General features: G+C 41.1%; 2 protein-coding genes across 4 annotated transcripts; both read right to left on the reverse strand.

Moving 5' to 3' along the window:
* Positions 1–76: 76 nt before the first annotated feature.
* Positions 77–7,309, reverse strand: LOC134873503 (uncharacterized). Of its 3 annotated transcripts, none has more exons than XM_063897161.1 (8): positions 7,166–7,309; positions 3,969–4,092; positions 3,584–3,836; positions 2,881–3,157; positions 1,018–1,195; positions 820–896; positions 644–719; positions 77–557 (listed from the first exon to the last, which is right to left on the reverse strand). In XM_063897161.1, exons 1-8 carry the CDS (start codon positions 7,301–7,303, stop codon positions 379–381), a joined length of 1,302 nt encoding a protein of 433 aa, XP_063753231.1. In that variant the 5' UTR covers positions 7,304–7,309; the 3' UTR covers positions 77–378. The 3 variants fall into 3 exon arrangements, with proteins under 3 accessions (XP_063753231.1, XP_063753230.1, XP_063753232.1); XM_063897160.1 differs by lacking the exon at positions 7,166–7,309 and adding an exon at positions 6,322–6,810; XM_063897162.1 differs by lacking the exon at positions 7,166–7,309 and adding an exon at positions 5,188–5,571.
* Positions 7,310–9,651: 2,342 nt separating this feature from the next.
* unc45b (unc-45 myosin chaperone B) lies at positions 9,652–17,155 on the reverse strand. The gene is made up of 20 exons (XM_063897158.1): positions 17,046–17,155; positions 16,182–16,343; positions 16,053–16,089; positions 15,780–15,955; positions 15,460–15,549; positions 15,197–15,364; positions 14,854–15,019; positions 14,520–14,690; positions 14,220–14,391; positions 13,811–14,111; positions 12,885–12,979; positions 12,502–12,643; positions 12,273–12,413; positions 12,037–12,164; positions 11,757–11,823; positions 11,522–11,635; positions 11,093–11,208; positions 10,858–10,975; positions 10,616–10,771; positions 9,652–10,294 (listed from the first exon to the last, which is right to left on the reverse strand). Exons 2-20 carry the CDS (start codon positions 16,341–16,343, stop codon positions 10,022–10,024), a joined length of 2,793 nt encoding a protein of 930 aa, XP_063753228.1. The 5' UTR covers positions 17,046–17,155; the 3' UTR covers positions 9,652–10,021.
* Between the last annotated feature and the right edge of the window lie 367 nt (positions 17,156–17,522).

A 17,522-nucleotide genomic window follows, 5' to 3' on the forward strand; every position in this document is an offset into this window, starting at 1 on the left:
ATGTGTTGATGATGTTTCACATCACCTTTTAATCTGCATATTGCTGAAGCTATACAAAATAAATAATCATGACACATTTTATAGAAACTGTAAAGCCTTTATTGTCATAACCCAAATCGAGGATTAAACTGCAAAGTTGTTTACTATTTTGTCACACTTTACAACTTGTCTCAAGCATCTTTTACAGAGATTCACTGAATCCATAGGTAGATGTTTTAGTGATATGTTGACTGCACATTCTTGCAGGCGTAACCTCAAGGAGTTTGGTGGGCTTGTGCTGGGACTTCCTGAGACGAAGGATCAGAATCATCATTCCCGCCCATGTAGTATTTACAATTGTATGGGAGTTTCTTGAACCCAATAACCGCGATGCAGGATTCAGACAGCCTCTATCTTGACTTGGGTGACAAAGCTGTCAATGGCCTCCCCCTCCTCTGGCTGTTCATCCGGAGCGCACATCTCCTCTTTGATGGTGATCTTCAAAGTCTCCTCTGTGAATGGTGCGGGGTCCACAAAGTCTTCATCAAAGATGAGGGCCATCAAGTCATCAATGCAACCTGTGCAAAAAAACAATGTTTGGTTAACACTTTGAATTTCTGTATTTGAGGTTGACGGTGAGTGATAATGCAAATCAGAATCACACCATGCTCCTGCAATAACGCCAGACCCCTTTCCAGCCCCTCTTTTTCCGTTTGATAGCTTCGACCACCCTCATCGCTCTGTCAGAAAACATATAAATATACATAAATAAATACATTTCATTTACAAGTGTGAAACTAAACTTTAAAAAAGTTTGATATTTAATTGGATTCCACTCGCCTGAACCAACGGGATGTCAACAACGTTGTTGGTATTGAGGTCCATTGTGGTGTGGCTGCCTGACCTTGCAAAGTGGACTATACAAACAATTGAAAAATATTTACATTACTCTGTGTATGAGGAATAAAATTAAGATTTAAGCGTGTGAAATTTGACCTGTCCAATCTTTAGAATGTCATGAGTACTGTATACAATTACCAGGAGAGTCTGCCCTCACGTCACCACCAGGTATAACCTTGTCTTCTTCACTGAGCCTCCGAAGCATTACTCCCTGTGATGTCTTAAACTTTGACATGATAGCAGGCTCAATGAACATCTTGGCATGCCTAAGGAAGGTATCGTACTCGAAAAGCTGTAGGTTTATTGCTTTCAAGACCTAAAGGGGGTAAAAATGATAGATGTTAAAGTTTCTGCAAAAGCAGTTCATGGATTTTCATAGAAACAAGTGGATACATATTTAACAATTAGAAAACGCATACAGGTGCATCTCAATAAATTAGAATATCGTGGAAAAGTCTATTTATTTCATTATGTCAATTAAAAAAATTAAACTCATATTACAAGGATTCATTACACACAATGTGAAATATTTCAAGCCTTTGTCTTAATCTTGATGACTACAGCTTACAGCTAATGAAAACCCAACAATCAGTATCTCAGAAAATTTGAATACTACATTAGACCGATAAAAAACAAAAATGTCAGCATTCTGAAAAGAATGTTCATATGTATGCACTCAGTACATGGTTGGGCCTCCTTTTGCATGAATTACTGCATCAATGTGACATGGCATGGAGGCGATCAGCAGGTGGCACTGCTGAGGTGTTAGGGAAGCCCATGTTGCTTTGATAGCGGCCTACAGCTCGTCTGCATTGTTGGGTCTCCTGTCTCTCATCTTCCTCTTTACAATACCCCATAGATTCTCTATAGGGTTCAGGTTAGGCGAGTTTGCAGGCCAATGAAGCACAGTAATTCCGTGGTCATTAAACCAGGTCTTAATACTTTTGGCAGTGTAGGCATGTTCGAAGTCCTGCTGGAAAATGAATTCAGCATCTCCATAAAGCTTGTCAGAATAAGGAAGCATGAAGTGTTCCAAAACCTCCTGGTAGATGGCTGCGTTGACTTTGGACTTGAGAAAACATAGTGGACTAGCACCAGAAGAGGATATTGCTCCCCAAATCATCACTGACTGCGGAAACTTCACACTGGACTTCAAGCAACGTGGATTCTGTTCCTCTCCACTCTTCCTCAGACTCTGGGACCTTGATTTCCAAATGAATTGCAAAATGTACTTTCATCTGAAAAGAGGACTTTGGACCACTGAGCAATAGACATGTTCTTTTTCTCCTTAGCCCAGGTAAGACGCTTCTGACATTGTCTCTGGTTCACGAGTGGTTTGACACGAGGAATGCGACAGTTCTAAACCCATGTCCTGGATACATCTGTGCGTAGTGGCTCTTGATGCACTGACTCCAGCCTCAGTCCATTCCTTGTGAAGCTACCCAAGATTGTTGAATGGCCTTTTCTTGACAATCCTCTCAAGGCTGCGGATATTCCTGTTACTTTTGCACCTTTTCCTACCACACTTTTTCCTTCCACTCAACGTTCTATGAATATGCTTGGATACAGCCAGCTTCTTTAGCAATGACCTTTTGAGGCTTACCCTCCTTGTGGAGGGTGTCAATGACTGTCTTCTGGACACCTGTCAAGTCAGCAGTCTTCCCCGTGATTGTGAAGCCTACTGAACCAGATTGAGAAACCATTTAAAGAATCAGGACACCTTTGCAGGTGTTTTGAGTTAATTAGCTGATTAGAGTGTGAACTTTTTCACAATATTCTAATTTTCTGAGACACAGATTTTTGGGTTTGCATTAGCTGTAAGCCGTCGTCATCAAGATTAAGACAAATGAAGGCTTGAAAGATTTCCCTTTGTGTGTAATGAATCCATATAATATACGAGTTTAATTTTTTTAATTGACTTACAGTAATGAAATAAAATAAACATATTCATACGATATTCTAATTTACTGAGATGCACCTGTATACCTGTTGTTTATTTACCTTTTCAAGTTTGAAGAAAGGCTCTCCATTTACGTACACTGAAGTGGAAAGCTGTAGGTTCCCAGCTGGAATACTCCGTACAATAGGCTGGCTATTCCACAGTCTGGAAAACTGACAATGAGGGCACAGCTGCTCCACTGACAGAAATGTACCCATCCTTCGGGTTCGGACATCGCAAAGTCGCTGGCACACTGGACACATTTCGAAAAGCTCCATGATGCAGGTCTCATACACTATGTATGTCTTGATGTTATAGGGGGGAGTGTGTATTTGACCACTGAAATTTTAAGAAAAAAAGAGAGATGTTACACATCATCACACAGCTTGGGCCGTCTAAAGCAATGCACCTGACTTCCTCTTTCATTGTGCGTGCGTGTGTCGTTACGTAGTGTGACAGTCCTGAAATAAATGCTCATTTACATTCATTAAGGTAATAAAGTTCCTTCTTCACTAGTTTGCGGTGTTGTTAAAACTGCATGTCATCACACAAAGACTTGTTAATGTGATGTTTCCCTAACATTGCCATGGACAACAAGTAGAATTAGCGGCCATCTTTGAAGAAAGCTTTAAAAGAACCGAACATTACAATCTTAAAATATGGCTATAATTACTGAACAAAGAAAGATTTTGTTTTAGTGTTTCTCAAAGACGTGGCAAAAGATACAAATGCATGCATACACACACTGATATTTTTTTTACTCACGACATGTCTGTTTCTTCTGTAACATATGTGATCTCTGCTGGGTCACAGGTATCATCCAGCTCGTCTGAAGCCACCACAGAGAAGCTGCCATCCTCCTCCTCCTCCTCTTCCTCCTCCTCCTCCTCCTCTTTCTCAGGGTCTACACGAGGTCTCTTTGATGGTCTCTCTATGGATATGGATGTCAAAGAGGGCGCTGCCTGGAGAATATCTGATGTCCATACATCAAAGTCACTGGAATCTGTAGTCTGGACAGCTGTAATATAATTGCATTTTACACTTATCAATAATAATAATACAGTCATCATAATTGCAAGCACAAAAACTCAAGGCAGCAACACCAAAATGTTAAACTTAACCAAAACATGTGTATAAGACAGCTACTAACCAGTACTTCGATATGGTTTATGAAGGGTACGCAAAGACAGCTGTGTGCGAACTGTACGTCGGTGTGGGGGGTCAGTCTGACAAGCAATATCCCTCTTCCTAGGTAGCTCTTGTAATGAGCTGACCTGGTACAAGGAAACAACAGAAATAAATTCAATTGTGTCTTCATGATTAGCAACTGAAATGTGAAAATCACTTCTATGCTGACATCCCAAAATGTTTCAAAGCATAGATGCAAAAACTGATATTCACCAATTGAGAATCTGTGTTATTGTTTATTAAATAGGAGAGATATAACATTATCACTGAGGCATAACTATTTTATTACATCGCCTGTACAGTGTTATATTATAGCCCACTATACTTGGGGGCTCAAGAAAATCATTTGGAATTACTCAGAGAGAGCCCACGGTAAGGGTGCACCTGATGGAGTTGGTGCAGCTGTGAAAATGATGGCAGACAACCATGTCCATGGGAGGAAAGACTTACAAAATCCGAAGGACTTGCATGAATTTCTGATCAACATAGAAGTCGAGAACATCCGATTCAAATGGAAAGACGAAAGTGACATTAATGTCTTCAATGAAATGTTGCCAGCATCAGTTCCAAAAGTCCCTGGGATTCTTAAAACACACCAGATATTTTCTTTCTGTCCAGGAGAGATGTACTACAGGGACCTGAGCTGCTTCTGCCAATACCCAGAGATGTGTGAATGCTTCAAACCAACTAAGATGAGGCCTGGCGATTCTTCGAATGCCAATTCTGATCACCTGCAGCCAGACAGCATCCAGGAGACCTATGCTGAGAGTCCCAGTACTGATGAGGAGAAGAGTGAAGCGTACAGCGTACTGATTACTATTGTTGTAGTGAAATATATATATATTATATGTATATATTTCTTCTGTCTGACAATCTCTGAATTAAATATTATCATTATACATAGTGTCACACCAGAGGAGAATTATTAGGACTACCGCACCGAAAAGTTAATATAATGTCGAATAATTAAGGAAATAGATAGGGTCTCACAAAGTTTTGAGTTATTAAGAAATACAGTAATAATACAAATATAATTCAACTACTCAGATCTGTCAAGGAGGCTGTGCTACTTATTCCGTTCCATTTATATTTTGGCTAATTAGCAAGGCTACAAGTAAGCTACATTTATCAGGAAAAACACCGCAAAATAAAAAAGCAAGTATTAATATAGAAAAACGTACAGCTTCCAAATTCGACGGGTCCCGGATGGTTGGTATTGACCCAGTCTTTAGCCTTAGCTTGGAGCCATATCCACTTTTGACTTGAATGAAGTTTTTAAACATGTCCGTGGTAAAATGTTTAGAACACACAAGCAGACATTTGCCGATGTCTTCTGGTACATTCCCGTTGTAAATGAAGTGTAGCCACTGTTTCTTGTCTTTCTCCAAAGATGGCATTGCATGTAGAGCCTTGTCCTGATTGTTGCAGCCAACAACAGCACAACGTTTGAGTGCCTTAGACATCTTGTTCGTAAGAGCAGGCAAAAAACACAGATGCTACTGGGGAAGAGATCATGGAGAAGTGGATACAGGGTCGGAGGCGGGGCCTGGTTCATTCCTATGAGAACGGCTCACTGGCGCGTTAAAACAAAATGGCCTGAGAGCAAAACGTCACAAATTACCCATCATGCCAGGCTGTCGCGAGAGAATCAAGCATGCGCAGTTGTGTTTTAGGGGTGGGGTGGACTGTGGTGCAGTGCACATCTCCTGTATTTCCTTTTCAGATAACAACAACAACAACAAGATATAATAACATAATGTGTTGCAACACACAACATAAAGGCAAATAAACAACTTTCGTGGATTGTAAAGACAATCAAATTCAACTACAGCCTACGAGGTTTGAGAGACTGTTAGACCAATTCATAAACCACCACACTTCAAAGCTGCTAATCGACGGCTGCATCCAGGATGGTTGCCTTTAATACGTTTTGCCCCAAAGTTACAGTACATAAAGTTAGCATAACATGATGCTAGGGGGTTCATTCCACGTGCATGTGAGCTCCAACTAATTCCACTCTAGGCCAGAGTATAACACATAACGTTACCGGTACATGAAAGCACACAGGGCTAGCAAGTTGTAAGTATCTTTCCGAGCTTACATGACTTCTCTATCAGCAATTACCTAAAGTGAGCGGTTAACCCAGCCAGCTATCTACCAAGGGTGTAGAGACATTTACATCGATAGTCTGGCGTTTTAATTTATTTGCCTCGGGTGTACTGTGGAGGGGGTAAGACTAGCAGAAACTGTTGATTTGCCCTAGCCTAGCACCAGCGAGCTCTGCAACTAGAAGTACTGTGACGGTTCTTGCTCACCTCATCATTGTTGCAACGAACAGCTAGCCTGAATCCCTCATCCACTTGAGTGGCAATGTTCACCCTCCCAAAAGACGAAAATCTCAAGCAGCTATCCATGTGGATCTTCGACAGCTCATGTTTCTTTATTTTTTCAGCTAGTTGCTGCAGTCGTGGAAGAGCATTCTTCTTCAAAGACACTTTCTTCGGGTTCTTTGGGTCAGCAGCTCTTTTGGGATGTACGAAATCGTCCTTATCAAAATGAGCACTGCAAACACGGTGATCCATCTTCCTTAGCTTCTCGGTTGGCGTCTCAATGTTGATATTCAAACGAAGAAGCCACGTGTCCACCAGAGACCGGTCACCGTACCGCAGTGGCAGCCTATGAAATGTTTCTGTCTGGAAACGTTTCATTTTATTGCCGCAGCCGGGAAAAACACAAACACGGACCATCCTGTCCTCTTGAGTTACAGTGGACTTTTCCAGTGCTTGAGCTATTGTTATGATTCACTCACGTGCGCAGTGCGTCTTCCCACGCGTCACGCGTGAATATAGCAACATTGAATATGAATTTTTTTTGCCTGTAACTTACATGCAACTCATTTCCGTGTCAACACTCACTAGATATGAATTTCCATGGAATTATACATTCCAAAACATTCCTCCTTGAACTGAACTCCGGTGCATTCGATAATCGACTTGTGCGGACTTTCCTTGGAGAGGAGGTGGTATGGGGGGCAGTTGACAGCACATTTTTGACAGGCGGTTCTCTAGACGATGTTAGCTACATTAGCCACTACGTGTTAACACTAACTCCATAAAGCAAACCAGCAAAATAATCCGCAAATAATAATAGATAACGTACATTTTCCAAGGTTGCTGTGTTGGCACGAAGTGTTGGTATTGCCCCTTTCTTTGTCTTCAGATAAGAGGCATATCCTTTTGTGTACTGACCAATGTTTTCAAACATTTCACTTGTAAAATGGTTTCTGCACACGAACATAGATTTACCAACATGTTTTGGAACATTTCCATCAAAGATGAAGTCTAGCCAATGTGTTTTGACATCCTCCTCCGATGGCAATATGTGCAGGCTTTTATCGGGATTTTTGCAGCCTAAAACAGCACAGCGTCTACTCTTCTTAGACATACTGGTGAAACCGCTGGCCAACTGTTGAGATCTACTAGAACAGATTTACATTATTCAATGTTCCAAAATCATATTGTTTTTCCTCATACAACATCTCTGTATAGTATCTCTATTCACTCTCTCCTAACGCCTTGTCTGGGCTGCTGCCCCCTCCCTGTGAGTCCAGTGTGCTCTGATTGGTCAACCACCAGAGAGGCTCCGCCCCTGTCTAACAGAGTGCTTTGCCAGCCTTCCCGTTACAGCTGAGCATCAGTTTATCTGTTTTACAATGGAGGCGGTAAAGCCATATATATTTGAGACAGAATCCGATCCGGAAAAAGTAGACTGGAGCAGAGGTGGTAGATACCTTGTTTGTTTTAAAGATGACAGATAACCATGCATACTTACAGGTTGTGTAACCGAATCTCCCGCTGGTCCAAACAAAGTAGGAACAGCCTCGTCCTTCAGTACTGCACGCTTTGCATATCCGGCATCAACCTGTGCAAGGTTTTTGAAGCTGCATTCCGTGAAATGCCGGGCACACAGTACAATACTTCGAACCTGTTGAAGGAACAGTGTTAAAAATAAATTTTAACCACTGACTTCTTCGTGGCTCTGCCTTCGGCAAGGCAAACAGATGAGATTTCCCCTTACATCTCAGGGCACAGTACTTTCTTGTCATGACTGGATACAGTTTTGAATTGCCTTCCAACAGTAAATGGTCGGCTGGCAGAGGGTGTGCCTATTGGTCTATAGCTATGGGCATGCCAACTTGCCGATTGGTCTCCAGATTTAGTTACGTCAACAGCCCCCAGAAGAAAAAAAATGGGAAAAGAAAAATCTGCAACGAGGTGTGGGAGGGCGCTAGCCTAGAAATCTAGACGCCCCTAGCGACCGCAAATTGAATTTGCTGCTGGGGGCCACCACCTTCTACTGCCCTCCCTGCTACTGACTTACTGACTCTTTCACTGACTTACAGACCTGGGGATTTTCCATCATGCACCTAGTGTGTGGCTGGGCAGTGACCCAGACCTTCTGTCTCCAGAGGTGGGTCCTGGGCTGCTGGGAACACCCACTGGCTCGGCACCCTGCTGTGCATCTGTATAGAGGCTGCACTATAGGTCAGTCCTCAGACCAGCATCACACAGGGACTGTATTTTGGTTAACTCGTGATCCCTCTTTCTATTTTTTTGGACACACTGGGCGATGACACGAACGGCAGCCCCTCTTCCCGGACTTGCAGGTTTATCACAAAACTTTTTCAATGCCCTTGGTGTTTTGGATGGAGTGGGCTCGCGGTGACGTTTCTGTGCATCTGAAGTCCTGGGGGGTGATGCTTTCTCGTCCTGCACCCATCTCTGGAACACCCGCAGGTCCTGTTCCATTCTCGTTAAGAAACGTGCACAACACCTGCACATTCTGTTGGATTTTGCCTGTGTTTCTAATACCGGCACTCCAACCTGCATTAATCTCTCGGCAATCGTTTTGTCTTCTTTCTGTCTGTCGAAGATAAGTACCGAATTTGAAAGCACGCCAGATATTCTCAAGTTTTTTTTGCAAAAACGGCAACAATCACTCAGTTCCATGTTTCACAAAGTTCGGTTTAGTAGTGACTACACTCCACCGTGTACTTCCCGTCGCGCGGACTACGTAATCCTTCTTCATAGCTCTGATTGGTTGTTCGCCATCCTATTGCGTGGCGTTGAGTGCAGAGGCAACTTGACAGACAACCGTTGATCCCGCCCACACTGCCTTCGAGCTAGACTAGACCCCGGTACAGCTTTTTGCTGTAGGGGTTTAGCTTGCTAGGCTAGGAGGGCGCCATAGACACGTATTTTCTGCTTTTAGAGTTTTACTCGCTACAGGGTGTACTTTGAGGGTTTGTGACTTTGCAGACCGTTTACATGCAGTTAAAGCTACATAACACACGAGGACGGATAATAACCGGAAAAGCATACGATGGGACCTTTAAACTCCCCAACTATGTTAGGTCTAGCCCTGCGCCGTCCCCACCAACCAATGCCATCAAAGCATAACAGGAAATAGTTAGCCTACTGGGTAATGGTCGTTCAACCCAAAATACCATATGACGTGAAAAGGTATCTCAAACCTGATTTGCTCTTTCTTAGACAGGATTTTAAATAGGTGGATCAGGAGAGAAAAAGAGAGAATATTTTTAAAATATTTGATAGATGTTTTTCAATTTGACACTGAAACATTGATTGTTATTTAAAGTTTATATTTTGGCAAACAGTGAAGCAAACCATGTAAACTGCTCAGTATTTAAACATTCATTCACAGTTACAGTTCAACATAAATAGAAATAATGTATTTTTTCTCTAAAATCTTCAAGATGAAAATACATGGTCATGGGAAATCACCATGTGTGCATTTACTAATGCCTACGCAGCAAAAACCCTTTGTAAAAAATAACAAATAAAAACAAATTTATATTGTGAAACATTATCTTTAGAGCCAGGTTGGAGAATTCTTTTTTTTTCTTCAATGAAAAAACCATTTGGAAAAAAGTCCGTGTTTAAAGGAAATAAAGAAGAATGTCCACGGTTGGGTTTTTCCCTTCTAGCCAGCATTTTAAGAGGGGCTGGCAAAGGGTTTGATGAGACCAAGATCCATAGCTTTGACCAGGCATGTGCGCGCCGCATCGATGGCCTGCTGCCTCTTGGGATTGTCCTCTGCCTTGCCAATCACTGACAAGATTTCCAGCACTTCACTCTCGATCAGCTTCTTGGACAGCTCACTGTCGTCTGAGTCGAGCATGTTGTAGATAATAACAAGGGCACGATGCTGTACATGGGGGTTGGTGTGGAGACACAACCTCTGCAGGATCTCAAGCCACTGCGTGGTCTGTCAGGAGAGAGCAATCAGTTACAGTTGTGAATTATGTGAACTTTTTGTCAAAAACGTTGCAATTTATTTTTTATTCTTGGTAGTTTGGATATTATATACGTCTTGTAATTTGTAGCAATGGATTCATGTGTTAGTTAGTGTCGTATGACTCAGCAAATATTAATTTTATTTTAAGGGATTTCCTCTGATTTGACACATGAGATACACCATCAGGGAGTGAACTCTGCCTTCTGAGAAGTTCTGTATGTGTGAGAAAAATTAAGTTATACTTGTCTTTAGCCTACAAGTTAAAGCCCTACTGAACGATGTTGTACATACCACAACAGTAATTTTGGTGGAGATCTTCTTGTGAGCAGCAGTTAGCATAGCGAGAGCTCCAGCTGCAGCTATCTGAAGATTGTCGTCGTCCTCGCCACAAAGCAGTACCAGCAGCTTCAGTCTGTCATTGCCATCAGCCAGAAAACGCTCTTGGACCTAAGAAAGAAGTGTGACACCAGTGGAAACGGTTTTCCTACTTTGATGCAGCTGTGTTACCATGTAAGGTTTTAACCATTTCTCACCTCTTTACATGAAATAAGGTTGCACATGCATTCAGTAGCAGCCTGCCTGATCTGGTCATGATCCTCAAACATGTAGTTTTCAATGTCATTCAGAGCTTTCTCTTTCACAATCTTCATTCTATAAAACAGATGAAGTCAAGGTTAAAATAACAATAACAGAAATTGTTCAAGCTGTAGGAAATTCACTTCTAGAAAATGAGCTAGTGACATCACAGTGACCATCATAGCATGTTACCTTAGTTTTTCACTGAAACCAGCCAAGTTGGTGAGGCTTCGCAGAGCTTCGTAGTTCTGTATGCCGTCTTTGTCTGTGTGAAGGAGGCCGACTAAAGGCCGCACCACCTCATACACCTGACAAACAATAAAGATAGGGGATTGATTTTTTGAAAGTAATTTGTTGATCTATTAAGTTTAATACCCAATCATGCATAGAACAAATTGAAAGTGAGTAACAAACAACTGTCATTAGTTATAATCATATACCACCAACAGCAATGTGTACTATTCCAGTAATTGGAGAGACAAAGAATCAGGCAAAGGTTGGCAATGACAAAAGTGAAAGTGTGTAGTCAAGGGGAGACAATCAAAAATGTTATCTCAAATTGTTGTTCCGTTTCCTCCACTATTATATCAAAGGGGACCAATAAATAAATGTTGGTCTTACCCTCTCACCAGGGAAAGCAATTTCTGGGTTGGAAATAGCTGCAATCCTGGCAATGGCGTGGCTGGCCTTTGTTTTCCCAACCTCTGTCCCTTCCAGAGCAAGTGGTATCAAGGCCTAAGGATAGAGTAAGAGGTGAACAACAGTGGGATTTAATGCAACAAGCAGTTCATCCAATTCTCAGAATCATGCAAAAATAAATGATTTCATGGTTTCAATTGATAAACCTATTACTCACCTTTCCACCACCTTGGGCCACAATAGTACCACGATCTTTTGGATCATCAGTCAAAGCCAAGAAAACTCTAAGGACAGGGGGAAAAAATGGTCTTAGTAATCATTTAATATATATCCATTTATGGAAGCATCAAAATGGACGTTAACAGTGTTTTTGCTTGCATACTCTAATCTCTGCAATAGCCCTTTAATGAATAAAACAAAGCCTCTTTCTGTATGTTATTTAACTCATCAAAATCAGAATGACCAATAAAAAGCCCCCTGCCCCCACAAACACACACCTTGACAGCATTTCCTTGGTCTGGTCAGTCAGGATGGAGCTGTCTGCCTTTACCATGACAGCAAGAGCTGAAGTGATGCCAGCCTTCAGCAGCTTCTTCACTCTCTGATCAATAAAGTCCTTCTTGTCCTGGGAACATAAAGTATACAACGTGTGTATATCTGTATGCATATGTGTTTAAACCTGCTATACATACGTCAAATTATATGTTTTAGTTGACTTTTTTCTGTCTTTTACCTTGGGGTGTTGCTCTGGCACATGTTGCTTTGAAAACTTTGCTAGTTGAACCAGCTCAGGTATGATGTCCTTCTTTTCATAGCAGTTGGTGCAGTTAACCAGGGTGCAAGCTACTGAATAGATGATTGTCTTATCTGTAGACTAAAAACACAGGAAATGGAGAGAGGTTATTTATCTGTAATCTCATATACTGTATGTGTATTCTTGTCTGTTATTATATATTTTTTACCTTTGATAGTTCAAACATGGCCTTCAGGGCAGTCTCATCCTCAACAAAGTCATCTTTCACGTCAGCATCATTGGTCAGATAAGCTAGACCCTCGATAGCCCACTTTCTTGTTTTGGTATCAATCTTGGGATTACAGAGCCACCTAGAAAAGTGAAAAAAGGCCATTTAGTTGGTGTATTTTGTGAGTATGTTAAGTGGATTCCAAACTTTAACGACCTTCTGGTATAAACATATTGTAAGAATTTACAACCATCGAGCTGTGATAATAGGAATTTGGCATATATTTATAAAAGTCTAATATTCATTTCATCATCATCATCATCATCATCATCACCATCATCATCATTAGCCCAGTCACTTTAACAGTGTGTTTGCGTACTCACTTTCTGCACTGCTTGGCCAGTTTCTCTGTGGAGCCCTCAGCAAACTGCCTTAAACTGTAATCGTCTCCTCCAGCTGAACCCAGTTTACACAGACCCTGAGGGGACATGGATATGAGTATGCACACCAAAACGCCAAACAGACAAAGTTTAATCGAAGTGTTTAGGTTCTCTATCAAAAAGGACAACAGGACTTCTGTATTTTAATTAACAGTTTAGAGCAGGGGTGTCCAAACTACTGCCTGGGGGCCAAATGCGGCCCATTGTCCATTTTGAATCGGCCCTCAGCTAATTTAAAAGTATAATGGAATATGGCCCACACATGAAACTTGTGCTTTTACTTATATTGTACTTATTAAATACATGTTTAAACATATATTACACAGCAGTATCCATGAGTAATAAGCCAACTTTTCAAATAAAATCAGTCAATTAAATTTGAAAACCTTTTTCTAACAAATCTTGGTCGATAAAAAAAGCCCAATAACTTATTTGTAAAACACATGTGAAATGTACCCTTCATATTTCCCCTTATTATAAGCAATCTGATGCTTGTGTTTTAAGTAATGAGCTGCCAACACTTGTAACAAAATTAATTAAACTCTATGTAAACCTTTGATTTCTGATACCTGCATTTGATTGATTATGATAACTTATCAATTAACTTACGAACAATAAACCTCACCTCTACTGAGTGGCCCAGCCCTTCTCATGTGGCCCTCGGTGGAAAAAGTTTGGACACCCCTGGTTTAGAGTAACAATTTACAAAGCCCTTCTGTTGAAGCTTTCAATCTATTCACATCTCTTCTGTCATTTAAATATAGAAGTTTTCTTCACTTTACTGTCTAGTATTGTTTATACTGTGAGGTCTTGATAATGTGCTTGTGCTTTTAGAATGAAGGTTTTTCTATACACCAGGGCACACTCACCACCAGAGAACGGATTTTAATTTTCTCATTCTTGGTCTTCTTGTAGATGTCCTTGAGAAGGGACACGCCATTGGTGATGATGAAGGAGGCACGGCTCATCTTGGAGGAAGAGTGGATCAGCGCCTCCACAGCAACCATCTGGTCCACCTCACGTTCGGAGCCACACAGTGCCACCATCATCTCCATTATACCTTGCCGCCCAACAAGGGCGTTTCCAACATCAAAGGGACCCTGAAGCAGGCCTGAGATGACGTTGATAGCGTGAATTGTCCGGTCCATGTCGTTGGGATCAATTTTGGATCTGGGAAAAAAAAGAGAGGGCGCAGAGATGGTGTGAGTTATGTTGGCTTGGTTTCCATTTACAAATGATTGGCTACAACACTGATTAATCTATATCTTCTGGTCGTACTTGACATATTCATCGCAAATGTCCCTAAAGTTGTTTCTCTCAGGGTCACATGAGAGGTCGTCGTAGAGCTTGGTGAGCAGCACGCTGGCAATCAGCTGTGTGTTCTCCGTCATGGGGAGCTGGTCCGGCAGTTCAGAAACCTGACCACACACCTTGAGGATCTTCTTCAGACCTGAAGAACAACCACATATACAGTATATGATATAGACATCTGGTCAATACACTTTATCCAGGAGTCTGGGATGCAGCGAAAGATTTGAGCTCAAACTATTTAGTGACAGATGTAGCTGTGTGGCTCACCGTGATCAATAGTGAAGAGGGCCCTGGAGTTGTCTCTCCCTTTCTTTACGGTGCGAGGTACATTCTTGCTCAGGAGATTCAGTGCCTGGTCTCTGCCATGGCCAGACACCTTCTTACTTCCAACCATTTCAACCAGAGCGAGGAGAATGGTTTTCAGGTCTTTGGAAGCATCTGCAGATATAAAATAAATGCACCGTCAGAAGTGCTACGAAATATACTAACAGTAGCATAGCCCCAGTCATTTCTATTTAGATTTGTAAATGAAGCTCTTAGTAAGTCACTTTAATGAAATCTACTTTTTGTAACAGTTAAGGATTATTGTATGGTGCTTTACCCAGAACCAAGGCCTCTTCTTTGCCATATTCCCTTTTATCTCCACCAGTGAGGGAGTCATTGATGCACTGGAAGAGGTTGCAGGTTGCAAGCGCGACCTCCTCATTGTCGACAGCCATAATGCTGCACATCTTATCAACGCCAACCATCTGAATTATGGCCATGGCCTGTGAAGTGGTAGGAAATACACAATACATTTAGTAAATAAAATTCAATTGCAGTTAAAATAATTCTTATTTCAAATGGCACAAGTTAAAGTATGTCGAAGATGTGCTTTTGAAGTTTGATTGTGTCGGCATGGTTTACTTTGCCTTATTCTTGTTTCATTTTTAGAGTAGGCTTACCCGAGCTTTGTGTCCCGTGCACATTCCTGACAAAGTACGAACAGCAGCCAGGACCATCTCTTGTTTGCCCGTCTCTATCATGTTGAGCAGCAGAGGCACTCCGTTATTCTGGAAGATTCTCTCAGCTCCTGCGTCCTCTCTTGACAGCACAATGAGGTTGTTGGCAGCCTACATATAAAGGGAGAAGTAGCAGAAGTGAAACCACAGCTACAGTATGGTCATCCACATAAAGGTATTTTTTTATTCACATTGAGGATACCCACCTTTTCCCTTTTGTCTTTATCCATTTCCTCATCAAGGAGAATATCAAACATGTTTTGCACTCTTGAATCTGTGGAGAATGTTGTCTTGAGCTGTGGAAAATCAAAAAGTTAAATTAAACTTTCATCCTTTTCCTTTTAATGCTGACATGTCCTAAAAAAGATTCCCAAACTATCATAAAACATGTACTTCTATTGGCACAACCTAAGCTATATGCCGATTTGTTTAGACACTCAATTATTGTTGAATACATTTAGAAGTGCTGAATTAATTAATGCAAATTAATGTGTGTTTTATTCTACATTAACTATATAATGCTGACCTTGGCCTGGATTTCTGCTCCCAGCCTGCGGAGAGTCTCCAGGAATGTCTTGTTCTTTGGTTCGATGGTGGCACATCTCTGCACATCTTTGAAAGCCATGTCAAGTTTTCCTAACTTCTCGAGAGCTTGGCAACGCCGGAACAACGCTTTAATATCCGCTGCGTCCACATCAATTGCTGTATAGGAAGAAGAAAGGAATATATTGTGGCCTTTTGGTCTACGTTCATGTAATTGGTTTCATTATGCTATTGTTTGGTTTGCGTATTACTCTACCTTTAGATGCATCGGACGCTGCGTTGGCATAGTTTTCCTTTTAGAAAAACAAAATAAAAGTGTGAGTTTCCCCAAGAAAAGTTGAAATCTATGTGTTTATTTTTTATCCTGTTAAACCAACCTGCTTACCTTCTTTAGGAAGCATGCAGATCTGTTCCTGTAGATGACAGCAAGCACCTTTTTGTCCTGGCATGCCTTGATGGCTTTAGTGTAGCACTCGATGGCATGTTCGATATCTCCTGCCTGGAAGAGTTTGTTTCCCTCATCTTTTAAATGGATTGGGTCTCCCATCTGGTAGAAGCAGGGGTTATCAGTTATGACAAAAATTCCACTGATCACATAACTTTGTTTTTTTAATGTAAATCCAACCAAACAGTCAATGCTTCAACACAACAACTTCAGAGGAAACCACAAATGCAGTTTTGCAACTATAATAATATTCACACCAAGAGAACACATTTTAATCACGTAAACAATTCCCCATTTTGTAATCAATAAAGTATATCTTATTTAATCTAATAAGTATAAAGACATTTATCGATACAAACATAGACATTTCAAATAAGCTACAGATTAAACAAATAAGCAGTTTTACACATTTAAAAACTCAAAGAGTATTAAAAAAAGAACAAAACAGCCCCGTATTTCACAATCATTCCAGCAAATGATAATAGTCCGTCAGCATACTAATGTGATTTAAACTAAATATGTTTTTGTTCTTACCCTTGTTAGAAATGAGTGTCCTGCTGACCTGGGTCTTTCATAGCAAATGGCCATGCACATGTTATCTCTAACTTTAAATGGCTTCCCCTCAAGCCTTATTTGGGCACGGTCTCGTACCCTAGTTGAAGCCCTCCAACAAATGCCACTTTCCCAATGGACAGACACTATCTCCTGTCATCTAGGCACAATCTTTCTGCCTACTTATACCAAGTACCCATTACATACCTAAATTAAACAGATAATAAAAAAAACAAACAAGCTGTACAGTACCTTTAGGATTGTGTGTTGTGTCTCTGTTCTGTGTTCTGCTGATATGGTATGAATCTCTTGTCTGTAATTGTTGTTACAAACTTTTTTGTCTCCTGTGACTTCCCCCCAACGAACAGCACATTTATATTTGAATCTCAATGAAGTGGGACAGAACCAAGGTGGACCATCCATCCCACATGGGGGTTGACTGCTTGAACACTAATACCACAAAGAACAACTTTTGTATCAAAGTCATTATAAACCATGAGTACATGGTTTTCAAAAAAAAAAACTTCTGGTGTTTTTTAATTATCCAAGTCTCTGTGAATAAAGAAAAGTTTTCAACCAATAAAGTCTGTGACTAGGACCCCCTCAAAGGTGGTCTGCTCCTGATAAGGTCTATTTAGGGCACAGACAGCTGAGAAGTCACCAGCAAATGCCTGATGCCAAAGTGGCAGGAGGGGGTTTAAGGGAGGTGTGTGTATGGAGCTATTAGGT

The sequence above is a fragment of the Eleginops maclovinus genome, chromosome 12, assembly GCF_036324505.1.
Source record: "Eleginops maclovinus isolate JMC-PN-2008 ecotype Puerto Natales chromosome 12, JC_Emac_rtc_rv5, whole genome shotgun sequence".
NCBI lineage: Eukaryota > Metazoa > Chordata > Actinopteri > Perciformes > Eleginopidae > Eleginops > Eleginops maclovinus.

Bases quoted from the DNA above. Each gene is read 5' to 3' on its own strand.
- unc45b (XM_063897158.1), bottom strand. From the start codon at position 16,343: ATGGGAGACCCAATCCATTTAAAAGATGAGGGAAACAAACTCTTCCAG. The intron at 15,365-15,459 runs GTGGGTATCCTC...CTTTATATGTAG, and splicing joins ATAAAGACAAAAGGGAAAAG to GCTGCCAACAACCTCATTGT. The intron at 14,691-14,853 runs GTAAAGCACCAT...TTATATCTGCAG, and splicing joins AGAAGAGGCCTTGGTTCTGG to ATGCTTCCAAAGACCTGAAA.
- LOC134873503 (XM_063897160.1), bottom strand. From the start codon at position 6,753: ATGGTCCGTGTTTGTGTTTTTCCCGGCTGCGGCAATAAAATGAAACGT. The intron at 4,093-6,321 runs GTGAGCAAGAAC...TCCTTGTACCAG, and splicing joins TTCGTTGCAACAATGATGAG to GTCAGCTCATTACAAGAGCT. The intron at 1,196-2,880 runs GTAAATAAACAA...TACCCCCTTTAG, and splicing joins CTTTCTTCAAACTTGAAAAG to GTCTTGAAAGCAATAAACCT.